At 46.5% G+C, this 27,323-nt stretch overlaps 2 protein-coding genes across 3 annotated transcripts in view; both read right to left on the bottom strand.

The window, feature by feature from the left end:
- DOC2B (double C2 domain beta) overlaps positions 1-27,323 on the bottom strand; it is a 133,193-nt gene that overhangs the window by 98,244 nt on the left and 7,626 nt on the right. For both annotated transcript variants that reach the window (XM_075120661.1, XM_075120660.1), the window contains exon 2: positions 3,104-3,183. In XM_075120661.1, coding sequence (XP_074976762.1) covers positions 3,104-3,183 — 80 coding nt within the window. The remainder of the gene's footprint in view (positions 1-3,103; positions 3,184-27,323) is intronic.
- Positions 3,115-27,323, bottom strand: part of RPH3AL (rabphilin 3A like (without C2 domains)) — a 165,756-nt gene continuing 141,547 nt past the window's right edge. The window contains exon 10 of the transcript XR_012665301.1: positions 3,115-3,183. The gene's annotated coding sequence lies outside the window, so the exon portion shown is untranslated. The remainder of the gene's footprint in view (positions 3,184-27,323) is intronic.

The raw sequence follows: 27,323 nt of genomic DNA, 5'->3' as shown, positions 1-27,323 counted from the left end.
TCCACCTGCAGGATGAAATTAAGACCTTTTCCTTCCCAGTGTTTCTTAGGGTTAAAATCTACCTCCTCAGGGCTTCAGGAATCTGTATTTTCTTGTCATTTTGACTTAAAGCTGACAGAATAAATGTAGCACTGCACCACATACAATGGATCAAGCAAAATTTGGGAGGCAACTTGTTAGGAATACCGGAAGCTACGTGATTTCACTGCAGCTGTTTGAGAGGTAAGGCTGGGTGACTAGCAAAGGATGGGACGCATACCATAGGTAGATAGCAGGGTGGCTGTTCTCTGGATAGCCCAGATTACAAGGGACAACCCTGCCAGATTCACACCTTAAATGAGGTCCTGCTATCCTAGATCCTTGTCAGCCAGAAGACATCCTGCTTAAGACTGTAAGCTCTTTGGGGCAGAGACCATCTTTTTGTTCCATCTGTACAGCTCCAAGAACAATGAGGTTCTGGCCCATAACCATAAAGTACATATAAATAAATAAAAACCTTATCAGGCTTGGGTGGGGAGAATATTATAAAACAATTCCCATTATTTTCAGTCCCACTTCGCCACTTACTCCTGGGAGACTAACTCATTCCTTCTGGCAACCACGAGGCAGATTCAACTTGCAATGGATGCCCAAGAGCTGCTTGTACTAGGAAGTTAGCACTCTGGCACTGTCCCCTTTCAGACCTTGTGCTCCTCACAGCAGGGATTAACTCCCTCCATCTGTGAAAATCTCATCACCTTCAATCAAAGGAGGCAGCCAGGAAATCATAAACAACATTCTCCTCCACTCTACAGAGCAGCAATCAGCTGCAATACGGAAAAAATCTCGAGATGCTCTTTCTAGGCTGCCAGCTGTTTGAAATGGCCCCCTGCTCTGGCGCAGGCAGTTTAACTAATATGCTGACAATGTACTGACCAATGGCACCCAGTAGGAGGCCAAATTCATCCCTACTGTGATCACAACTGAGCCCTAGTTTGCCTGCAGACACTGACCCCCAGGAGTTAAATGGAATGGTAGAGAGAAGGCAACAATTTCACTTATCCCAGCCACCATCTTTGGTGGCATACCCCTAGCCAGCTTGTCACCGTCGTCTTTACTGGATTATTTATTGCACTGCTCTAGGCTTGGCTATCACAGTCCTCTCACAAAACCTACTGATCGCCTTTCTCATCAACTTCGGCAGGAACAGAATCAGGCCCTAAGTAGGCAGTTTCTGCTCCAAAATGAGCATAAAAACCTAATCGCTTCAATTACCCTGACAGCAAAGGCGCAGAGGCAGAGTGCTTTGTGGCAATGATTAGCAGCATTTAACAGAGCCGTTTAAAAACTGACAGCCGGTCACAGCGTCAAGTAAATAATCATAATGTTGGATTGGTCTCTCTCTAGCTCTCTCTCTCTCTTTTTTTTTTTTGGTATAAATAGCTCTAACCATCTCCTCGATGCGCTAGTTTAAAAACCATTAAAAGCAAATGGCCATCAATCTCTCTCTGAAAATGCCACAACAAGAACAACAAAGCCAGAGGGCGGGGAGCTGGGGAAGGGCTGCATGGGCTGGCACAAGTGGTGACTGGAATACCAGAGCCACTGTTAGGATCCTTGGGTGGGAATTCTGAACCTGCAAAGACACCTACCCTCCTCCTCCAGTTACTTGCACATGAGAACGGTAGGGGTTTCACTGCAATGGAACTGAACCCATCTAGTGGCCTAATCACCGAACCATCCCTGCTCTTGCTCATATCTGTACACTGCCATTTCACAGCTTCTTCACACACCACAGGAAAATCCAGGTGCCTAGGGGTCAGATGGCCTAAATGGGTCTCTCTCCACGGATGTCAATTTACACCAGCTGAGAATCTGGGCCTGGTTGCATGATGCTAAGCAGGGCAACGTTGCTGTCAATACCGATGGCCTAGCTACTCCAGTTGGCCATGAACTGTCTCAAGATTTGAGCTAAGAGGTTTTAACTCAAGCCACTCCATCATATGAGGAATCTTTTGAAAGAGGCCAGGGGTTAGATAGGATTGTGAAGGCAAATTCAGACTAAGAACAGGACCAGTGACTATGCCAACAGCACTTCCTACCTCTGAAAACAGACAAATCAAAAGTTTAAGCAACCGGATTTGTTGTTCGTATAGAATACACTAGATCCCATCTACCATGAGATCTCCACCTACTCCCCCCTACTTCTGAATTGCACATTCCCTGGGCTTGCCAGTAGCATAGCTTGTGTCTGCCATAGTGGGATCGTGGCAGCTCAATGCCTCTCAGCTCAACTGAGGTGCTGTACAGTTCAGAAAGGGTCAATGAGCACCTACCCATGAACTGGGTTCTATGGGATACCTGGCCAAAGGCATCACATGTCCCAGCAGGAACAACCTGAACATCAGCTTTCAGGAGTCCACTGATCTTTTTCACTGCCAAGTCAGCACCATTGGACATATCACTGCTTGTCAAGGAGTCCTAACTCCTGAAGGGCTGAATCAGCAGAGGGCCATTGGCCAGTGGGGTGATTAACATCAGCAAATGCTATGGGATGAGAGTCAAACCCATAGAAATCTTTCATAGACCAGGGTGCAAAGGAAAGAAAAGATATACAGGAGCATCAAAAACACAAACAGAAAGAGGAGGAGGGAAGCAGGAAAAGGAACGAGTTGAGATGAGGCCAGAAGAAAAAAGAGAGGGAGATGAGGGTAAAGGAAAGCAAGACAGAGAGACAGTGATAGATCAAGGCGAGGGATAGCTACTCATCCTCCCCGCTCCTTTCTCCCTTCAACTCGGATATGAAACACCTCAGTGCTGCCCTGGAGATTGGAGGGAGACCAGCCATCTAACCACCCACTCTCCCATGAATGCCACAGCATGTTCAGCCCCTGCACCACTCCCACATTGCATTTTAATTTTAGTAAATACTTCAAAAGAGAGAACCTAGAACTCCAGGGATTTAGCTGCAGCCCGTGCAATGGAAATTCACAGAGCATCGCAGCCTATTGCTTATTACAGATCCACGAGTCACTGTCTCCATAACAGATAGGAGCCAGAGTAGAGGTCATTAGATCTATGCATATTTAATTCTTGCTGCTTGTAGACTAGCATTGAGACATACCTTGGCTTTATTGATTGTGCAGTGGAGAGCATTGTTTTCTTGGTCGTACAGCAAACTGAAATCTAGTGTTCCCAGCGTAGCTGAAAAAGACAAAAGAGCCTTGTTAATGTGAGCTGCCCAGCAAATGCTGTTTTTACTCTCACTAAAGGGGAATAAAGTGGAGGACTGCTGGGGAAAGGGACCCAGGGAGATGCAAAAGATTCCGCTACAAGCCTGGTGTAAAATAGCCTGCAAACTCAGGGCCTGATTGTCAGAGGTGCTGACCAATCCCAGGTGCCGCTGAACTCATGGTGGGTGCTCAGCACTTTTGACAATCGGACCAGACACGTACAACTCCAAGGAGCAATTCACGAAACTCCCATTGGAACCAGATCGGACACTAGCACATACAATCACACTTAAGACACTGATGCTTTCAGCCACCCACGCCCTAGGCCATGGACATCCTCAGCTGGGTCTAGGAAACTGAGCTCCCAGTCTCATAAAGCCATCTCCCTTGCAGGACGGCTGGTCACCCCTGCTGAACTGGGAATAAGTCTCGATCCTTCTCTCCTGTAACACTGTGTATTATGGCACAAGTTCAACCCACACCACGCGGGCATAGCACCCCTCCATCGTAATGGGAGCTCCGCCCACCTGTGCCATGGCTGAATTTGGCTAACATAATGTAACTGCTAATTCTCCACCCATTTGATTCCGCCCACCCCTGGCAGCCTTCAGCTCCTGCCACCCCGATCCTACTCCTCACTCCCCCGCCCCAACAGCCCCCACCTCCTTCACACCCAACCTTGGCAGGGTCCAGCCACCCTACAATCCCACTCCTTGGCAGGCTTCAGCTGTACCCCCCACCCTGCCTTCCTCCCAGGTTCCAACAAGGAGCCAGCTCCACTGCCCCCCCAAATCCCATGTTCCAGATTTACCCCAGCCCCACTCCCACCAAGGGGAGGCTTCTGTGCAGGAGGCAAACAGGGGAGGCACCCTGCTGGGATCCCCCCAACTTACTGCAGTGTAATGGAGAGAAAGGGCAGCTGCTGCTGAGCTCAGTGTCAGGGGGCAGCTCCGCCGTGCTCTCACTACTGGAGGGTGCCCTGCTCAGAGCAAACAGAGACTGCGGGCAGCAGCTACCACAGCCCCCTGCTTGACAAGCAGACTCTAGTGGCCAAAGCGGGAACTGCAGACAAAATCCCCCTGGCAGCTGATTGCCAGGCACCTCCCAGACCATGACACTCTTGCTGTTCCCGCAAGCGTTGAGGAAGTGCCGTGGGAACTGGCTCCAGCCCTTGACTGGACACTGGATGCACTTTCAATTTAGGTCAAGGTGCCTGAATATTACAGTGCAGGGCAGGTAGTGAACACACAATACAACAACAATCAATCGTTCCCGACCTTTGGGAGTCAGTGGGCTAGCAAGCACACCCTTCCACCCTCAGGGAAAGAAAGATGTGCTTTACCATTGCATCGCGAGGGCTGGCAGTTTGCAACTGACCCACAGCTATGGGAATTTGCTTGCCTTGTTTGGCCCCAAGCATTCCTTGCAGCTGAGAAAATGGGAGACAAGCTGATAGAACCGCAGAGCTGCCATCTGCGATCACCCAGAATAACGAGTGAAACCCAGAATAACCTTGGCTGCACAGCAGCTTCAACAGTCGGTGTAGCAGATGGGTGCAAACTAACACCCACGACAGCGGCTTCCTTTGAGGGGGGCCCGATCCTACTCTCACTTCCCCCTCCCCTTGCAACCTTGCTGGCCTCATCTACTCCAACAAACTCATTCTTGCCAGCCACCTCCTAATGCTGCTCTTTTTCCAGCTGGGTTTGCCATCGCTGGGGCCCATGAAAAGAAAATCACGAAGGGTTTGTCTACACTGCATCTGGGAGCAAGCCGCCCAGCCCGGGGCCATAGCCTTGTGCTAGCAGGGCTCGCGCTAGCATACTAAAAATAGCTATGCAGACATTGTGGCTCATCTCCCCGGGCTTGGCTCCAGCCCAAGCCACAACATTTACACAGCCATTTTTAGCACACTAACGCAAGCTCTGCCAGCACAAGTCTGTAAATCTGAGCCAGGAAGCTCACCTCCAGATGCAGCATAGACATACCCTCAGGGAACAGGCCTGCACAAGAGGCCTTAGCTGCATTAAGGGTGCTGTTTGACCACTGATCCCCATTTTATCAACCACAAGTGGCATTAGGAACCAGCAAGGGCAGCAAATGCCCAGCGGTGCTGATAAACGGAAAATCTCCTGGCTTCTCAGTCATGCAATCCAAAGCCCTCTCCTTCTCTAAAGTACTAGTCGGGCACAGCAGGTCCGAGATCTCCCAGTCTTTAGGGAGAGCTTCTGTTCCAGGCCTGTCTCTAGACAGCACATATCATGCAGCTTTCATGTGTTGAGGTTTGCAGGGTGTGGCTCTTGGATCATCGATTACTGGCTCCCAAGGACAACGCAGGTGATAGGTAAAATCCAGAACAGGCATGAGCAGCTGCAGCTCCAGAGACTTCAGTAAGGCCCCTTAATGCAGCCAAGCAGCTCTCGGCACAAGTTCATGTATGCCTGTGCACCTGTGTACATATGTGCATGTAAGCTAAACCCCACTTTGCACATCCCCCTACCCCCAGTCCTGAGGCCACCTGAGAGCTGGGCCAGTTTCCAGCATAAATTAGAGCAGCCAATGGGTAACCACGTTGCTTACAGTCCTAAGGAGCTGTTCTGACAGCCAGAGGATAAGGATGCCCTGGTCTCACTCCCGTTTCCCAGCCACCCTGTGCCAGTGGAAGGGAGGGAGGGCCCTAAGAGTAACTATGGTGGCTTCACACCACTCGAGGATTCCCAGAGGCTGAGGCGACCTGTAGCCAATCCTCTGGGGTTAAGGCTACTCAGGCACACCAGCCCCAGTGTAGTCCTAGTGTGCAGACGAAGGCCCAGATCTGAATGAAGCCAGGCACCTGGGAAAGCTTCCCTGAACATAGCAAGATCAGGGGTAACATTGCTCAGCATTTCTGTGCCGCCGAGCTCCCAGGTTCCAACCCAAACACCACGGTTTCCAGTTTAATTCTGCAGAGCCAAGAGGCCTGGGTAAACATCCAAGAGTCTGAGAGCTCAGAACAGCCAGAGCTCTCCAAGGTTTCCCAAATGCTCTGTGCTCTATTTCATCCAGTCTAACATAATCTCCTCCATCAGTCTAGCTATCTATGAACCCCTCGTGCGCCCATCACCCGAGTCTAGTTTCTCTCACTTTCTGAGGTTTGTCATGGGGAAAAGTGTCCCACAGCTTTCTGGGCAGCAAATGGATAATTATGGTACAGTGAGTGGGGGGTAATTTTCTCCCCAAATGTGTTCAGAGCAAGTTTTGTTCCACAAAATCCAGACTGGAGTTCCTGGGATCTGGATGTCATTTATCCACATCTCCAAGCTGTGAGGGTTTGGATGAACCGTTCTGATTTTGGCCCATCACTAGAATAAATAACTACCCCAGGGTGAGTTTTCAGAGTGCTCCTGCCATACAAACCTCCTAGGCATAAGATGCACTTGAATCTCTGTACCCTTCTAGTTCCTGTAAAGCTCCTCCTGGCCTGCCTCCCTCAACCCAAGTCTCTTTCAGGCCCTCCATGGTCTATAAATTCAAAACACTCAACACAGCTATCCCCATACCCCCACAAGCTACAGGGGCTCAGAGACCTTGCCCTGTGCACCCCTATCTGCTCCAGGGCCAGCCACAGAAGCAAACCTCCAGCATGTCCCCCTTCAACTGAGTTCTCTCATCCCTTTATAGGGATCACCTAAGCCAGGGGTGGGGGCAAGAATTTTTGCAGGGGGAGCCACTCCACAAATTCTGGTAAGTCGTCACGGGCCACACATTTCTACTATATTAATGGAGGGGTGCGAGGTCTGGGAGGGAGTTTGGGTGCAGGAGGGGGCTCTGGGCTGGGGCAGGTGCTTGGGGTGCGGGACGGGTGCGAGGTGCAGGCTCTGGCTGGGAGGAGCTTACCACAGGCAGCTCCCGGCCAGCGGCATAGCAGGGCTCAGGCAGGCTGCCTGCATGCTGTGGCCCCATGCCGCTCCCAGAAACATCTGTGGCCAGTTGCTGCTGGCACATCTCTGCACACCCCTTGGGGGGAGGAGGACAGCAAGTCTCCATACACTGCCCGCGACCACCACAAGCACCGCCCCCGCAGCTCCTGTTGGCCTGACCTAACCCCTTCTCAGTTCTGGGTCTGATAATTGAACCGGGCTGGCTCGCCCCAGGTACCCTGGCCCTTAGAGGGGCAGGTGCCCCATGACAGTCCCCTTCCAAGCAAGGTAAGCACTGAGGAGGAGCCACACAATGTGGGGCTAAGAACAGGTATGCTTTAAACACTGTGCTGTGTACTTACCTTTGACCTATCAAGCCATCGCAGATGGTTTAAACAGAGGCACATTAGAATTCACACCTTACGATCCACATTTTACAGAACAGGCACCGAGAAGTTAAATGACTTGTCCCAGGTCGCACATTGAGCCTGTGTCAGAGCTGGGATTACAACTCAAGTCTCCCAGTTCTGACTCCCAGACTCAGGCTGTAAAACTAGACCACATTGCCACCTTCTACTACTCAGCCTAACAGCACCACCCATCGACTGGTCTCACCAAGAGGAAACAGACGTTCAGAGCACAGTATCACCACATAAACAGCACCATGAGGTCCCATATTCAGTGCCTCTCAGATCAGACTCAATCAGTTTACAAGATGTTTTTCCTAACTATCCGTCCCATCAGCTTAGCCTGGGATCACCCAGGAGTTTAGAAGACTCGTGTTAAAGAGCTTGTGACTGCCTTACTAGCTAAGGAGTGGGTTTTCCAGACACAGCACCAAGGATGTTCTGCGACAGGGGTTGCGCTCTCTCTGTGATATCAGTGAAAAGACCTTTATTGACTTCAAGCAGCTTTGGATTGGGCCATAGCTGAATGCAGGGAAAAGATTAAAAACAAGGGGGAACTGACTTGCTAAATTTAACTGGTTTTAGCATAAACAGTCGGAGGAAAGCATTTGAACACCAGCAATAATAATGATGAGACGGGGAAAATGGTGAATAGGCTTTAATGGGAACAGAATAACATCCTGCGCTGTTGTTGCTTTTTAAACTCTGACTCTGTGTGGTGCCTTGGTTTGGAGTCTAGGCGGGTCTGAGGGCACAAAGGAAATCTGCGTTCCATTCAGCGCTCCAGCCGGATGAGCAGGAGGATGCCATCCGGATTTCAGCACCTATGGAAATTGTAGAGGGTGCTTGCCTTGGTATTATTTACACCGCTGCTTCTTTAAAACAAGTCAGAGCCAGATGGCCTGGCTTAGCTGCACTGCTCTGTAGTGCCACATGGGAGATGCAGGTTTGATCCCCCAAGCTGGTTGCTCACAGCCTGCTTTTCAGGGGAGCTGAGCCTGTAATCTTTGAGAGAACACCCGTGCTTTGTTTACACAGGGTCACCCAGACGCTTGTTTATGGAGGGCCAGCAATTTTGTCTGGCTCTTGTTCATTCTCTTTGGAAACAGTTGCATTCTCATGCCCTTTTTCAGGCAGGTTGTAGGCTTCGTACCCTCCAGCTACCAGCATGAACACTGACCCGTCCCCCTCTCTGTTTCTTTACTTGATTGTCAAGCCAACTTCATCAGCAAATATAACAGTTCATGGGTCAAGCTCTCTGCTGGCTGATGTAGCTCCACTGATTTCAGTTTACACCAGCAAAGAATTTGGTCCCAAATTCTTTAAAAAAAGTCTATCCACTGTCACCCCCAAGATCTTCCTTGTTCCCCAGACTCCTGACTCTCATGCTAAGACGGAAAGTCTACTTCTCTCTGTACCTTGTGTGCTAAGTACGAGTCTCCTACATGGAGGCTTTTCCCCCACAACTGCTGCTAAGTTTCATGTACATCCTTCCTGGACACCAGTATCTTTTACTCCTTCCTGATGCAACTGGGGCAAGGTGAAGTGAGGGCTTGTGTGTAGTTTGGCTTGCCGAAACAGCAAGAACTGAGAGCAATTAGCGCAACAAAGTAATTGTGCATGCCCACTGCACAACCACCATCCCCTTGGTACAGTTCACTGCCTGGCCACTGAGCCTAAGAACTGTTCAGGTGTAATAGTAATTACAGCTTACTGTGCCCACAAAGGCACCCCAGAGTCACTAACATTGAAATGCAGCCACCTCTGGGGTGACGGGGGGGATCTCGAATGAAAGGACCTCACTCTGCAAGGTCCCCTCCAAAGGCCACACACACTGTTTGCAGCGTGCTCACTTCATCTCCTGTGGAAGGATGAAGGGCTGAGCCAGCGCTGCTGGAATCGGAGCTTGTGTCTCCACAGAATTCCAGCTAACCTGATAGCCTCATCGATTTCAAAGCCACAAGTATCTTTACGACTGTCTAGACTGCAGAACGTAAGCTAAAGAATTTCACACAGCGCATCCATCTGCTGCATGCAACAGATGCAGCTACTGAATAAGCCACGCACTCTCCTGGGGAGCCAGGATTACAACCCAGCTTCTTCTGCTCCAAACACACAAGTCTCTACCCCTTAAGCTAGAGAAGACTGCCACAGACTTGGCTCACTGGCCTGCCCCATCCCTGCCACGCACCAGGTAACAATACGTCCCTGGTTGTTATTTTAAAACAGAACCTGCACTGTACGATAACTAATACCTTTTCCCTTTCCAAGGATGTTCTGCCTCCCATGTTGGAGCCCTGAATACCCTGCCCCAACCCCGTTACCCCCTGATTTACATCCTCTGGAGGAGGAGGTGACCCACACTGCAGCTATAGGCACCGTTCCCTTGGGTAAATGGAGTGGAAATTACCATCAACACTGCTCCTGAATTGTCAGAGGGATACAACACAGACAAGAGATTAGAAACAGAGAGAGATGGCTGCTGAGCCTGGAGAGAAGAATTCATTCCTGCTCTTAGTATTATACCCTTTGCCCTGAAGGAAGCAAACAGCGCGTGGCCCTGCCATCATGTCGTTTGCTATTGCAGATTTTAATGGCCCCAGGTGCAGAATAATTAGCACTGCTGTGAATGCCATTCCGTGCGGTGCTTGTTCTTAATCGGACAGAGGCAGGTGCACTTTGGGCAGCAGCGTCCATTGCCTCAAGCTGAAATGTGCCGCTCCCGGTCTTAAATGTGCACCTGCTGCCAGGAGTCTTTGCAAACACCAGGAGGCTCGAAGCAAACAGAGCTCCAATAAGTAATTTTCAGTCAGGAGGAGTCTGGCATTTCCCTACATGAGAGGATAGCACTATATTAAGATGGACTCAAAATTCCGCCGAGCCGCTCTGTTAAGAGAACCAAACTGATTATTTTCCATCTTGGTAAGAGTTAAAGAATGCTCTGCACCAGAGACCATGCCTTGAAATATGATCCTGTCCATGCACTGACCACATGCCTGTCCATGGAGGTAGGATCAGATCTGTTCCCACATACACATGCTGGAAACGACTCCACAGTAGGCTGAAATAACTGCTCCACACACCTGCTGTAATTTCCACCATTCTTGGCATAAACAGAATGCACATTTGTATATTAACCCCTCTAGCCAAATGATCCACCAATGGGCACTATTCTCACGTCCTGCTGGACCCCAAATGTAAAACTAACTTGAAAAAGATATAAATATTTTGGGGTTAAATAAATAAAAACACAATATATTTTAAACAAATCAACATTCACCTGTTGTACATGCAACCAAGACACTGCAGCACTAGTAAAGTGCATAAGAATAAGAAAGTAAAGCTGACAGGAAACCAAAGTGACAATGAGTGGCCCAGTTTCATGGTCCCAGATGAGTGGAATGCAAAATACAGCAAACAAACAGTATGACTGGTGAAAAGCAAACTGGATTTTTAAATTCCTTTCTCTTCGGATGATCAGATGGATTGTCACTAACCCAGAGCTGTCTGTCCTTTACAATACTTATATAATATGAAGTAACTGGCTTAATCTGCAGCAGAGGAAATTTAAATTAGAAAGCTTTTTTCCTAATATCTAACTCTAAGGATAGACGCACTGGAACAGGCTTCCAAGGGAGGTTGTGGAATCCCTGTTATTGGAGGTTTTTATGAACAGGTTATACATCTGTCAGGAATGGTCTAGGTTTACTTGGTCTTGCCTCAGGGTGGAGGCTGGACTAGGTGACGGTCCCTTCCAATCCTACATTTCTAGGATTCTATGGTTATCCTAAGGTGTCCCTTTAAAATAGTCCTTCTTCAGAGACTCAGAACCATCTCCCCTACTCCAGCCAAATGAAGCCCTGGATTCTAGCACTTTCACTCATCCCCTAACAATATTTTCCAAAGTACAGCAGAGCCTGCCAGCAGTCCCTCAAGTTCAACAAAGTTTTTTCAGGTCACAAGCTCAAAGGGACATGAACTCACCAGCAGGCACGTTTTCTGTTTGTGCATTGTACACACGCATCTACCCTTTTGAACTCCACCCTCTGATCTAACACCACACCCAATCAAAAAATGGAATCCCACAACTGTTCCCTAGGTAACAGCACTCTCCTCGACATCACATACAGGATTCAGATAATGGAAAGAATCAAAACCAACATGCAAAGCATTTTCAATAAAATTACAAGATTCGGTGACTAGAAGATGAAGTTAGACAAGTTCATGCTAGAAATAAGGCACACATTATTAAGTGAGGGTAATTAACCATTGGAGAGCAATTAAATTAGGGAGGTGGTGGATTCTCCATCACTTGAAGTCTTTAAACCAAGATCAGATGTCTTTCTAAAAGATGTGTTCTAGCTCAACCACAAGATATTTGCTCAAAGCAGGATTTACTTGGTGAAATTATGTGGCCTGTGTTAGTCAGGAGGTCAGACTAGATGATCCCTTCTGCTTTAAAAATCTATGAATTCTGAATGGCTAAAACAATGATAATCTAAGCAATGCGCACATTACAGGTGCTGAGAGGACCTGACCGCTGAGGAAAGAACTGCATAACTCACAGTATCCCTCTCTCGAATTAGGATGCTTGTGTCACTCACAGACCACTGAGGGTACCAGCAGTCATCCAGGCCCAACCATCACGTATATTCCACATGCGTATACTTTCACATACGCACAAATTTAGAGGTGGTGAGTAAAGCAGTGTAATTTAGGGAGTTTAATCGGGCCTACTTGTACCCATTCGAGTGATATCCAAAGGAATCTGAGGGCTTGTCTACACAAGGAAATCAAGCGGAATAGCTATTGCAAAATGAGATATTCCACAACAGTGATTCCAGAATAGCTCTTTATGTGGACACTCCATTCTGCAATAAAAGTGACTTTATTCAGAGAATCAGTTACATGATACTAACCATATAAATACTGAGCTAGAAGGGACCTCAAGGGGTCATCTCGTCCAGCCCCTTGCAGTGAGGCAGGACCAAGTATACCTAAACCATCCTGACAGGTGTTTATTTAACCTGTTTTTCAATGACAGGGATTCCACACATCCCCGAAAGCCTATTCCAGAGCTTAATGATCCTTATAGTTAGAAAGTTTTCCCTAATATCTAACCTAAAACTCCCTTGCTGGGGATTAATACCATTACTTCTTATCCGTTACTTACTTTAATGGACATGGAGACCAATTGACCACAGTCCTCTTTATAACAGCCCTTAACATACTTGAAGACTTAACAGGTCCCCCCTCCTCAGTCTTCTTTTCTGTAGACTAAACATGCCCAGGTTTTTAAATCTTTCCTCATAGGTCAAGTTTTCTAAACCTTTTACCATTTTTGCTGCTCTGCTCTGGACTCTCTCTAATTTGTCCGCATCTTTTTTAAAGAGTAGTGCCCAGACACAGTTCTCCAACTGAGGCCTTACCTGTGCTGAGTAGAATGGGACAATTACTTCCTGTGTCTTACATATGACATTCATAATAATACACCCTGGAATGATATTAGCCTTTTCGGAACTGCATCACATTGCTGACTCTCATTTAATTTGTGACCCACTATAACCCCCAGATCTTTTTCATCTAGCCAGTTATTTCCCATTTTGTAGCTGTGTGTTTGATTTTTTCCTTCCTAAGTGTAGTACTTTGTACTTGTCTTTACTGAATGTAATCTTGTTGCTTTCAGGCCAATTCTCCAATTTATTACGGTCATTTTGAGTTCTAATCCTGTCCTCCGAAATGCTAGCACCCACTCCCAGGTTGGTGTCATCTGCAAGTTTTATAAGCATGCTCTCCATGCTTTTATCCAAGTCCCTAATGAAAATATAGAACAGTAGCACGCCCACGACAGACCCCTACATTAAAATGAAAACTTGTCAAGTTCTGCTGACTCAGCATTAGCAATTGGGCTAGTTTGCAGTGGAAAATGGGAGCTATGTCTCTCAGTTTGCTGCAGGGGTGCCCGTTTACCATGAAGGATTCAGCTAATTATAGCCACAACTTATTGCAGAATAATTAGTGTGCTTCCAAATCCACTTTTATTCCAGAATACTGTATCCATGCAGGGAGTTAGTCTGGAACTGTTACTGCAGAAGAGCCCTAAATCAGTATAACATACAACAGAGAGCTCGAAGATGTAAATTAAAGCAGGACGAGGGCTAGATTACATCACCTTGCACATTATTTCTGAATTTGGCCCACAGAGTCTAGTTATTATCTAGAGCGTTTAACTTCCTATATCATACATTGCCACTCTGCCAACTACTGGTGGCTGCACTTCAGGAGCAGGTAAGCGATCTCTGCTTATAGTTTGTAAAGCATGTTGGGATCCTGGAGATGAGGAGTTATAGAGACATAAGATCATTATTATTCAGACGCCAGAAAACGGTGGGCTCCATCCAAGTCTTCCACAGCCCTCCAAGCTGTGGCTATAATTAGTTGAATCCTCCATGACAAACAGGCGTCCCAGCAGCAGATTGAGACACATAGCTCCCATTTTCCAATGCCAACTATCCCATCTGCTAAAGCTGAGTCAGCCGAACTTCACAAGTCTTCAGGTCACCTTAGGTGTTGAAGAAATCTCCCAGAATTGGAGTTTGCGTATTTCCATGTGTTTGCTGAGAAGGCCCCTTAATCATTAATTTGCTGAGATCCCTGAATTCTAATTGTCCTGAGTTCAGCTAGAATAGTTTAATCTCATGAAGGGAGCTTTTAGCCTGATGGATTCTGTAATCTAAAAAAACAAATTACAGGCTTGGCTTGAAACCGGAATTTGGCCAGGAAATGAACAAACCAATCATCCTCCCAGAAACGACTCTTCACCCTCAGGTGCTGCTGGTGCACAGAAATCCTAGTTCCAGCAAGGCAGACAAAATTTAAAGGAACCAAAACACTGAAGCAGATGCTCATATGTTTCTGCGTTTCTTTTAATGAACAAGTGAAGCATGCTGAGAACTGCAGCCTATCTCCTTGGTGGAAGAATCTGGCCTCCTCTTTATCATGACTACTGAGATCAGCACTTTCTGCCGAGAGGGCCTGAAACTTTTGTTTGTATCCATTCAGCACTACTGTTCCATAAAGGTTGTCCGCAGACAAGTTGTAGTCTACATCCTACAGCACCTTTGCACCATACAGTTAGTTCTAAGAGGTGGCAGCATGACCTAGTGGACAGAGCACTGGACTGGGAATCAGAGACTTGGGTTCTATTCTGCTCTGCCGCTGCGAGACCTTGGGCAAGTCACTTCACCTCTCAGTTTCCCCATCTGTAAAATGGGGCTAATAATACTAGCCTCTTTTGTAAAGGGCTCTGAGAGCTACAGATGAAAAGCTGGGTGAAGATGAATATCATCATAGAATATCATAGAATATCAGGGTTAGAAGGGACCCCTGAAGGTCATCTAGTCCAACTCCCTGCTCGAAGCAGGACCAATTCCCAGTTAAATCATCCCCGCCAGGGCTTTGTCAAGCCTGACCTTAAAAACCTCTAAGGAAGGAGATTCTACCACCTCCCTAGGTAACGCATTCCAGTGTTTCACCACCCTCATAGTGAAAAAGTTTTTCCTAATATCCAATCTAAACCTCCCCCACTGCAACTTGAGACCATTACTCCTCGTTCTGTCATCTGCTACCATTGAGAACAGTCTAGAGCCATCCTCTTTGGAACCACCTCTCAGGTAGTTGAAAGCAGCTATCAAATCCCCCCTCATTCTTCTCTTCCACAGACTAAACAATCCCAGTTCCCTCAGCCTCTCCTCATAAGTCATGTGTTCCAGACCCCTAATCATTTCTGTAGCCCTTCGCTGGACTCTCTCCAATTTATCCACATCCTTCTTGTAGTGTGGGGCCCAAAACTGGACACAGTACTCCAGATGAGGCCTCACCAATGTCGAATAGAGGGGAACGATCACGTCCCTCGATCTGCTCGCTATGCCCCTACTTATACATCCCAAAATGCCATTGGCCTTCTTGGCAACAAGGGCACACTGCTGACTCATATCCAGCTTCTCCTCCACTGTCACCCCTAGGTCCTTTTCCGCAGAACTGCTGCCTAGACATTCGGTCCCTAGTCTGTAGCGGTGCATTGGATTCTTCCGTCCTAAGTGCAGGACCCTGCACTTATCCTTATTGAACCTCATCAGATTTCTTTTGGCCCAATCCTCCAATTTGTCTAGGTCCTTCTGTATCCTATCCCTCCCCTCCAGCATATCTACCACTCCTCCCAGTTTAGTATCATCCGCAAATTTGCTGAGAGTGCAATCCACACCATCCTCCAGATCATTTATGAAGATATTGAACAAAACCGGCCCCAGGACCGACCCTTGGGGCACTCCACTTGACACCGGCTGCCAACTAGACATGGAGCCATTGATCACTACCCGTTGAGCCCGACAATCTAGCCCGCTTTCTACCCACCTTATAGTGCATTCATCCAGCCCATACTTCCTTAACTTGCTGACAAGAATACTGTGGGAGACCGTGTCAAAAGCTTTGCTAAAGTCAAGAAACAATACATCCACTGCTTTCCCTTCATCCACAGAACCAGTAATCTCATCATAAAAGGCGATTAGATTAGTCAGGTATGACCTTCCCTTGGTGAATCCATGCTGGCTGTTCCTGATCACTTTCCTCTCATGCAAGTGCATCAGGATTGATTCTTGGAGGACCTGCTCCATGATTTTTCCAGGGACTGAGGTGAGGCTGACTGGCCTGTAGTTCCCAGGATCCTCCTTCTTCCCTTTTTTAAAGATTGGCACTACATTAGCCTTTTTCCAGTCATCCGGGACTTCCCCGGTTCGCCACGAGTTTTCAAAGATAATGGCCAATGGCTCTGCAATCACAGCCGCCAATTCCTTCAGCACTCTCGGATGCAACTCATCCGGCCCCATGGACTTGTGCACGTCCAGCTTTTCTAAATAGTCCCTAACCACCTCTATCTCCACAGAGGGCTGGCCATCTCTTCCCCATTTTGTGATGCCCAGCGCAGCAGTCTGGGAGCTGACCTTGTTAGTGAAGACAGAGGCAAAAAAAGCATTGAGTATATTAGCTTTTTCCACATCCTCTGTCACTAGGTTGCCTCCCTCATTCAGTAAGGGGCCCACACTTTCCTTGGCTTTCTTCTTGTTGCCAACATACCTGAAGAAACCTTTCTTGTTACTCTTGACATCTCTCGCTAGCTGCAGCTCCAGGTGCTATTTGGCCCTCCTGATATCATTCCTACATGCCCGAGCAATATTTTTATACTCTTCCCTGGTCATATGTCCAACCTTACACTTCTTGTAAGCTTCTTTTTTATGTTTAAGATCCGCTAGGATTTCACCATTAAGCCAAGCTGGTCGCCTGCCATATTTACTATTCTTTCGACTCATTGGGATGGGTCGAAATGAGATGAGAGATAGGTATTATCACCTTACTAATGTGCTTGAGCGGAACCTCAAGCTAAGCAACTGGCCTTAAAAGTCAAACTCTTATGTGGTGATTGACAATGGGATAGGGAACCTTTTATCTCAAGGCTGGTCAGAGGTCTCAGCACAGTTCTTGGCAGGCAGCTGTCCATATTGGCACCTCTGTTACAGGTCAAACTGGCCTGCAGATCATCCTCAGACTCAACCTTTTAGGGCCTGATCTAGCTCTCGCTGGAGTCACTGGGAGTCCTTCCATTGACTTTAGTGGCTTTAAGACTCCCCCACTGTTAACAATCACCATGTCAGAGCACAGATGCCAATCTAGAAACAGCTTTTGCTCTACAAATGTTATCATTCAGATTGAACAGCTATTAGAGGCCTCAGCTGAGAGCTGCATCCCATTGGGCTGCCCAGACACCCAGGAAGAGCTTACAGTGTACACAGACAAGCCAGGCTAAGAGTGGAAGGGGAAACAGCAGCAAAGGGAGTTGAAATGACATGCCCCAGGATGCAGCAGGTAAGTGGTGGAGCTGGGAATAGAACCCACGTCTCCCCTCTGCCAACCCAGTACGCCACCCACTGGACTACACTAGTTCTCTGCCTTCTGTGAGAGTCATTCATCCCAACAGATCCAGCTCACCTGCTCCACCTAATGTATTTAAACATTCACAAGATACCGCTCACCTTATTAGCATCAGCTGTCTGTGTGTTCCTTCCCCATCCATACCCAATTTCTCTAGCTCAGCTTCCCTGATATCAGGTGCTGAATCAGTTGTTTCCTCTGGGGTTCCCACAGCCCTTTCCACTCACTGCAAAGCCTCCTTTACCCAGCAACTCAAAGTTAAAGGTCTGGAGCAGTCCACACAGCCAGCCTCACTTTCCAGAACTCTCATATATACAGCATCCTCTTTGCTGGAAGGGGGGATAAAAAAGGACCCACCACAAAGAAGTCCCTGGAAGATTAAAGATACTTATCCTGTTTCACTAGCTGTGGCAATAGGTCTATCGGGTGACATCCAGCTGTATTTGTTTTGGGCTCTTAACAGAGAAGCGCAAATGCATTATCATCTTGTCTCACATGTCAAGACACAAAGAGCTAGTATACCCACAGGAAATTACTGAATTTTATATGCCTGACCCCAAAGCATTTTGGAGTAATTAATTTAAAGGACCCTCCATGAGGCATGTGTTTAGTCTTTGGATGGCTATTTTCCCCTTTTTACTGGGGTTTCTATGGGGGTAACATAGCACAAAGTCTGGAATAACACATCAGTCTTCATCTAGAGAGAGGCTCAGACTGGAGCACAGCCCCCACATTTTGGGAGTGCAGAGGGATAAAAGTCAAACTCCCCTCTCTAGGTCAGAACGTGACACTGAGGATCCAGACCCTACCCCTTGTATGCAGACCATTCCCATGAAAGGGTTTGACTGTGCAGATGCACATGGTGTACATGAGAAGGACTCTGTGAAAGACTCCCTAATGCCTCCACCCTCAGCAACCCGCCTGGCAGAAAATTATAATGGCATATCTCTGAGAAAAGGGCTTATAGTGGATAGGATGACAGTTCCTGTAATTATATGTTTACTTGCAGTATATTATTCAGCCACTAGAGGTCTCTGTGTGCTGTACAGAGTTCCAAGCAGGGTGTGGTAAACAAAGGAGAAAAAGCTGGAACTCAAGCTATGGGGGTATCTGTTTGACTGTGTCTGTAGCTATTTTTTTAAATAAATACCAACTGTTTCAGAAAACATGTGGATTCCATATATCACGACCTGGTGCCAGAAGTAAACCTGTGAAAGACTGAGTGTTCATGACTGTAAACAAGATGCCTAAATTTGTTGAGCTGGAGCATCTAAACTTTACCAGACTCGCAGAATGGAAGCAGCGTGACACATGCTTTCAGGTGACCATCAAGCTCAGAAGAGAGAAAGGTGGCTTCCAGGTGAGCTCTTTCATTTATACATTGTGTAGAGAAGCTGAGTATGTTTTCAGCACTTATGTGCTGGAGGAACAAACACATCTGAGGGACTGAGACACAGTCCTTAGGAAGTCCGATGGTTGCTTTGTCAGCCGAAACGTACCGTCATCCAGGAAAGGACTTGCACCAGTGCAGTACAGAGCCCGGAGAACCAGTCAAAGCATGTGTTAGAAGTCTACTAGGAGTAAGAGGAACACTGGGAATTTGGGACCAGTAAAAGTGAGCACATTTGGGACAAAATCATAGCTGGCATTTCTGATAAGAACTTAGAAGATGCCATCAAATTTAGATCTCACACGAGAGAATGCAATTGAGATGCCTCTACATTCAAACTATTCAAAGCCAAGAGACGGCAAATGCACTTGAAGGAATATAATATCCCCAACCCAGCAATGGAAGCAGATGGTGCAAACATTCACAGCCAAAATACCTACACCACAGACAAGCAGCAGGTAATCCACAACGTGCACTCAACCTCAGTACTTCCACCCTTTTTTTCAAGTCACCTTTAAGTGATGGGCCTTCATATATCAGGACCTACAGCAGGATTCCTCTATTAGAGGACAGAATTAGAGTCCAAAGCTTATCAACTCTAATGGAAAGACTCCCAATGCCTATGTAGGCTTTGAATGGGGCCGTTAATGAAGCTAAGCAGAATTCTTGCTTGCTTTGTTACTTTCCGCCCCCCGGTTCTTACCAAACGTCACATTTGAGTTGAAAACTAGGATGGTGCTTTTGAGAAGCAAGTTTCTCAAAGATGAAAGGACAGCAATTAGACCGGAAACACTGCTTACTAGACATATTTTAGAAAGTTCTGGGCTATTCCTGGCACTGACCTTTAATCATACAGATTGCAAATAAAAAAAATTAAAATAAAATAAAACAGGCCTCCATAAGGAATTATAAAACTGCCACATAGAAATCTCAAGACAATAGCCAGGATACATTATTACATTATAATTCTGCTCCTATGATAAAATAACCATTAGGAGACCTGAACTCATTAGCAGGTTTTGATCCTTTTTCCATCTATAAACTATGAAAGATTGATGGGAAGGTGCTAGCCAAGTTTGGCATTTAACACAGGATTTAAAAGGGAGATAAATCTGATGTGTACAGGAACGTGGTCTCTTTTATTGGCAGTCCTTGGACATTAGGATTAATTCAACAGGCCACAAAATAATTTACAGGGTGGAATAAAATGCTGATGCATCTCAGAACCTGGCCTTGAGATACCGTTCATCTGTTTTGGAACCTACCAGCCAATGAGGTGTCAGGGAGTGGCAGTTTGTATGGCTATTACTGGCAAAGTCCAGATAAACTGTTTACTGCTGGCATTTCCTATCAGCACGCTGGGTGACTGAGAGGCTGAGGCAGGCGGCTTCTATTTATACCCTCTGAATAACAGGCAAGTACAACGATAAATCTCTATTTGTCTCCTAAACTATTAGGGCCTCAGTTTATAAGGGATGATAGAATGTATGGGCTCTTTCAGACAGCTTTCACTGACCAACAGGTCAGAAAGGTGCAAGGGCGCTGGAATATTGCCAGAATCAATTAAAGCTAGAGATTGCCACAGAATTGAGATTTGGATCTTGAGCATCCCAAGTGAAAGGGACAACCGTTCTGACCCACCTCAGTCTAGACATTAAACAGGCCCTCTATCATCTTGGGACCAAAATGCTTCCCTTGCGATGTAAGTCAGGTGCCCTCTTGCTGTATAATGCCAAAGAAGAACTCAGTGCAGCACAAAAGCTTGTCTCTTTCACCAACAGAAGTTGGTCCAATAAAAGGTATTACCTCACCCACCACCTTGTGTCTCTGATACCTTGGGACCAACACGACGACAACAACAATGCAAACAAAATGTTTTACATGCTCAACTGGCGTCATCGTGGTTCAACCTTCTCGAGGATAAACAGCAGCTAACCAGGACCGCATAGGGCAGAACGGACTAGCTAACCTTGGCCATCCAGCTGGACATGGATAGGCATCATACTGGGTTTGGTTCTGGGCATCTCATTATCAGAGAGACAAGGGAATTCAGAGAAGAGCAAATGAAACAATTAAAGGACTACAGGGCTTGACTGTCTAGAAAAGATGGAAAGAACTTGCATAGATGTTACTTGGCTTAAGCAGCAACCAGCAGGAGGATATTAGAACCATCTCAGACTATCTGCAGGGTGTCCATGACACAAAGGAAGAAGAATTATTTAGCCCAGTGCAAGGTGCTGACATTATGTCACAGAATATCAGGGTTGGAAGGGACCTCAGGAGGTCATCTAGTCCAACCCCCTGCTCAAAGCAGGACGAATCCCCAGTTTTTTTGCCCCAAATGGCCCCCTCAAGGATTGAACTCACAACCCTGGGTTTAGCAGGCCAATGCTCAAACCACTGAGCTATCCCTCCCCCCAAATGGGAGGCTATTCAGCAAAGGTGAAATGTTCCTGATGGTGAGATCTATTCAGCTGTGGAACAGTTCCCTGGTGGGATGCGGACGAAGCCCTATTGTTTGGATAACTGGACCAAACTTAGCAAAGCAATTGTAGGAACAGTCTTACTCCAACTAAAGGGGAAGGAATTTATGACTTGAGAGGGGTTCCCCCCTGCCATTCCTATTAAGTTTTACATTTCAGGGACTAACGATTATTGGGGAAAAAACCCACAAGGTTGTGTGGTGGAGAGAAGGGAGGTGTGTACCAAAAAATGCTACAGAACTAATTACAAGGGAGTCTGTAAGCTTTAAGTCCCTATACTTATCAGCAATACTGCTCCCAAGATAATCTGCTCATGGATTTTGTGCCAGGCAGATCAGAGGAGCCATGAAAAGACTGCCAGGGGATTGGCTGGATTAGCTCGCCCTCAGAGAAAGCACAGGTTCAGTAACCTTCTTCAGAAACTGGGTTTTTAAAATGCACTATAAAAGATAGGTCCCTGTTCTGCCACTGCTTTAATTCCTCCCCGCACTGGAACTAATTTTTAAGGCCCCGAAAAGCAACAAGTAAAGATGTGAATTTAGAGCCCCATGCAAATGTCAGTACATGACTCCTCAGAAGGAATGGAGATAATTTACTGCAATTTCAGCCAAGTATTACCCAAGATCTCTTCAGCAGGTAGAGGCTCAGGCGCTCTTGCCTCCGTTTGTAATCTAATTACAGCTCGTCAAGGGCTTTTGGGGGGTGAGATAATGCTACATTCTGAATCAACTGCATGCTGCGAGCTGACATGTAGGTGCATTCGTGTATCTGTTGCACATCCACAGGGTTTGTTGTTTTTTTTTACAGCTGCAAAGCCTGATTCGCCCCGGCTTGCACTGGTGTAAATCAGGAATAAATCCATGGAAGTTAATGGAGTTACACTGTGTAATCCAGCCCAGCAGTTTACTAGGGATGACGGAAGAGCTGACTGCTTTCTCCACAGCAGCTGTGATTACAGTCAGAACAGTAACACCCTCTACATCTATAGCGCTTCTCATCCATACAGGAACCCCAGGCCCTTTCCAGACTAAAGTATACAGGGAGATCTCTCCAGTCCAACAGTGACTGCTGCATGGTCTCACAGCACTCACTGCGGGTCCGTGGTGGGTAAGGGAGCTGAAGCTACTAGGGATCGAGAACAGTTTGCATATGACACTGCAACTAACATGTCTACCTTGGTGAAAAGTTCCAAAGGACTTCTGGGGACAGATCCTGCAAGGTGTGAAGTGTGCCCACAATACCTCTAGACCTTGATGACCATAAGCAGTCAGGGCTTTAAGGTGGGACTTATCATTGGTCTAACTGCTCCTGTTGAAGTCAATGTGAGTTTTAGCATTGACTCCAAATGGGGGGGGGTGAGGGGGAGGAAGAGTTAGGCTAAAACTGAGTGCTTTTGAAAATCCTGCCCTTCAGACTATCCAAGAGGCATGCTAGCACTATCCTTGGGAATGGGTTCAGCACGGATTCAGAGGACAGGACCCTCCACTGGATTACCAACCTCCCCTTGCTGCAACACCTGATTTTTCCATGCAAGTCTCCCATCCCTGGATTGCCCCTGGTTTACTCCACTGAGCTAGTGAGCTCTGGTAAGGTCAGAGCCCAAGGTGGGCTGGCTACAGGCTCTCTGGGACACAGGAGAAAACATTTCAATTCAGACAGTGCATGCCTTCAAGCAAACAGGAGAGAGCAGGGGTCCTTTCCTGCCTGTGGGAACGGATTCTACTCCTTTCAGCCACAAAGGACGTTTTTCTGTTGACTTCAGTGGAATCAGGAATGAGAAAGTAACAAAACTCTTCAAGCTTCCACCTTCTCAGAAGATTTTTGTTTGTTTGTTTTCCCCAAAAAAGCTTAAGCCTACAGGCTTAATGACTACTTCTCCATTTTCCAGAGGTTACGGACCAAGATAGTGTCGAACCTCTGACGGGCTCCCGCCTGCTGAGCCCATTCTTTGTGTAGCCAGATGATGGAGTGCTCATAGGTCTTCTATCTTCTCAAACTAGGAGCGTTCACTTATCTCCTCAGAACAGTTCAGAGATGCAATTATGTTTTACAGTACTAAATGGTCCCTGATGTCATGAGCAATTACACTTTCAGCAATTTCAATTTAGAAATGGCCTTCAAATCTCTCTCTCTTGCTCTCTTTTTTTAATGAAATTCAGCATTGCAATTAACAACCAAAAATATTGCCTTTAGTGTTAAATATAAAGATGAAGAACTTAGCAAGCACTTGGGCTTTGGAATATCTGAGCGATGAGTGAACAGATCAGTCATGGAGCCGCGGGTAAGAGGAGGTCCCTGCACACATGCAATGTGACTCACCAACACAGTACAACAGCAGTGCTGCTGCTAAGGGGCCAGAGGAGAGGCTCACCACCATGCACAGGGGTCACTGACCTCTTCTCAGCATTAAGAGCCACACTGAGAGGAGATGCTTTTAAAGCCCTACCTTCCATGGCGTTTGACTCTGAGCAACAAGAGAATAACTGCAAAGGACAGAAATGTAGGGAGGAGGAAATCTTTGATAGCTACAAGCTCATACAAACCAAAACCAAGTGACTGGTCTTCCAGGAGCTGCCTGTGGAAATTCAGTCTCTACAACCCAAATGAGAGTTGAGGGCACTCAGCACCTGGCAGCCCATAGGGCCTGTTCCTGCAGTGCCCTCAACTCCCATTAACTCCAGCTCTCTTCAGGGTCATCAGGCAGCTGCAGTCACAACTGTGACTCTCCATCCTGTGCGCACATCCTGCTACCCTGGGCATTTTGCTTTTCAGCACTGGACCTATGACACATTTTGGAAGACCATATCCTTGGGAAGTCTCTTGCTGGCAGCGCAGTAGTGGTCTCACTGTACACAGATGCAATTTAATAGCTATTTTCGGTGGACTAATAAAATACAGCACTATCCTTAATGATCACCCATGCCATCGCTGCAGGCACGCTTAACGAAGATGCTGTGCCCAGGAGCACGTGCAAAAAACTGAGAAGGGGGAAAGGAGGAAGCTGCATTACCTGGGCCTGCTTGAAAGCTTCTTGAAGTTGGCAAGAATCTTCCATTGACTCCAGTAGGCTTTGGCTCAGGGTGGATTTGATTTAAATCATGATTTAAATCACTAGTCAGGAAGACTATTTAATTATGGATTTCTACATAAAAGTGCATTCTCGTTGATTGTTATAACCTTAATACATATTCTTCACAACTCAGAGATAGATGAGACCCAAACTGGTGTCTAGTGAGAGAATGGTATTGTAGATCTCAAATCAATGAAGGCTACACTCAGAAAGACCTCAAGACTTCTGGAATATGCTGCTCAAACAGTTTCACTTTTGTTTCTACTGCCTGTCCCTCCCGTCTCACATTTATCTCCAGACTTCTTCTCCTTGTCCAGATCTATTCCGCCCCCAACAATCTTCTATTCATTGAACTTTTTGAAACTTTGCCCTTTTAGAGCGAGGTAAGGGATGGACTCTGTGTACACAAATTTGAAGAGGGACAATTTGAGGTTGTGGTCTATTCTTTCTCACCTCTATATATTTATTTATTTATTTTAAAACATTTTTGCTGTTAACAAGCATGTTATCTCTGGAGACACAACCCCACAGTTTGAGAACTGCAAAATTAAGCATCTCTGATGGTATCTTCTAGACTTAGCACTGAGTTCCATTGGGTAGATAGAAAGATTAACCTTAATAAACTATACAGAAGCCCCTGGAACCCCATAAGATTGGGTCCCTAATCCATGAACTATTGGAACGCATTTACAAAGCTTTTCTTAAACATTACACAAATATATTGTCTCATACTATAGAATTAGAATTTATAATCCCTATTCCATGATGAGATATCTTTGAGCTACAATTTACTTTAATTAAAACTATCTTTAGATAGGTTTTTTCCTCAAAAAGCATTTTAACCAAAAAAATCCGATTTAAATAAAAAAATTCAATTTTTTTTTAAATCACTGATTTTTATCCACTCTGCTTTGGCTCATGGCCAATGGGAGTAAAATCCATGGCTTGGGAGATGATTATCTCCAGTCAGCCAGTTTGGTTACAGAATCCCTTCTGATCCATGGCTGCCTATTTTGCTACTAGCAATTGCCTTGGAAAGGAGCTTGTCTGGAGTGTTGATCTCCTACACAGCCTCCGCTGAAGGAGATGGGATGAAAAGGTTAACAAATGGCACACTGCAGGGGGTGGGAAGAGCCAGCCCACTCAAAATTAGGCCTATTATTAAGATGATTCCACATGGTCCACTCATTAGCCTGAACTGCTTGAGGCTACTGGCAAAATGGTTCCTTTCTGTGGCAGGCCTGTGCTCAGATCTTCACTGCAGCCAGGAGGACGAAGATGGACACCTGGACAGACATGAGCACTGTGTGCAGACTGCCCCCGGAGATCCTACCTGAGTCTCCCCTCCTGGGGTCTCAGGAGGAGGATTGGGAATTGGGAAGACAGAACACAAGCTAGATTGATCCCCGACCCCTGCCGCTTTGTGGAGGCAGATAACATCAAGCTTTCCTAGATGCCACCCTTAGCTCACACAGAAGATGTCCTGGGGCAAATTCAACCCTGGTGTAAGTGGAGGCAACTCCCACAGTCTTACATGGTAATAGCACCTGGTTTCTCTGGGGGCTGAGTTTGGCTCACAGCTGGGGACATGTCAGGACAGAAGACGTAGCTGGTATGTAGAGAGGAAGAACAGTCTAGTGATTAAAGCACTAGCCTATGACTTAGGAGGTTCAAGTCCTTGCCCACCACAAACTTCCTGAGCGACCTCTGGCAAGGGTATGTCTATGTCAACAGAAGGGGTTTTTCTCCCCTGAGAGGGGGTAACTAGGCTGACCGAATAATTCTTTCAACAACCTACCTGCATCTACAGTGCAGTTTAGGTTGACTTAACTACATCACAAAGGGTGTAATTTTTTCCACAGCCCTGACTGATATTGCTAGGTCAACCTAAGTTTTAGGTGTGGACCAGGCTCAAGTCTCTCTCTGCCTCAGTTCCCTTCCATACACTGGAGATAATAATACTGCCCTACCTTATGGGGTGTTGTAAGGAGAAATGAATTAAAGATTGTGAGGTGCTCAGACACAAAGATAATGGGGGCCAAATAAGCACCTCAGATAGATGGGAATTCCAGCCTGGTCCCACCCTAACAGTTCTCTACCAGGAAAGAGTTTGATTAGCTTGGACAAAATCCATTCACCTCTGAGCTGTTTTGTTGAACGCTTCTCACAGTAGCTACAGTGCCAACAAGTGCCCCCCGAAAACTGCAGCAAAAACACCTCAGAAAGGAACAATGCCCTACTCCCAAAGAAAAGCTCTGAGCCCAAAGGGTACCGGAGCTCTTGGTGAACTACATGTACACAAAAAGAAAAGGAGTACGTGTGGCACCTTAGAGACGAACACATTTATTTGAGCATAAGCTTTCGTGAGCTATTTGTTAGTCTCTAAGGTGCCACAAGGCATCCGATGAAGTGAGCTGTAGCTCAGAAAGCTTATGCTCAAATAAATGTGTTAGTCTCTAAGGTGCCACAAGTCCTCCTCTTCTTTTTGCGAATACAGACTAACATGGCTGCTACTCTGAAACCTGTCATTATACATGTACACAGATCACATTCCCCACCACTGAAATGCAGCCACCACTTAGTGTGGAACATGGCAGCTTTTCAACAATATGCAGCAACACTGCACTATGTCTCAGGGTAAGTAGTAAAGAAGATATATATTTATCCCATATAAATGCCTTTCAATCAGTAAAATATCTCAAGTGAAACTGCAAGGGGACTTCCAGGTCTGATTGGTTCATTACTCAAGCTGGAAGCTGGCCAACCCCCTAGGTTTAACACCTCTCTACTTGCAAAAAGGGTCACAAGCTCTTTAATGCACTTAAACCTTGGATTTAACATCTCACTTATGTGTATAAAACACTTCCATTGCCTTTAT

The sequence above is a fragment of the Caretta caretta genome, chromosome 17 (assembly GCF_965140235.1).
Source record: "Caretta caretta isolate rCarCar2 chromosome 17, rCarCar1.hap1, whole genome shotgun sequence".
In the NCBI taxonomy this organism is placed as follows: Eukaryota; Metazoa; Chordata; order Testudines; family Cheloniidae; genus Caretta; species Caretta caretta.
Note: the sequence above shows the minus strand (reverse complement) of the source record. Positions and strands in the feature narration are given on the sequence as shown.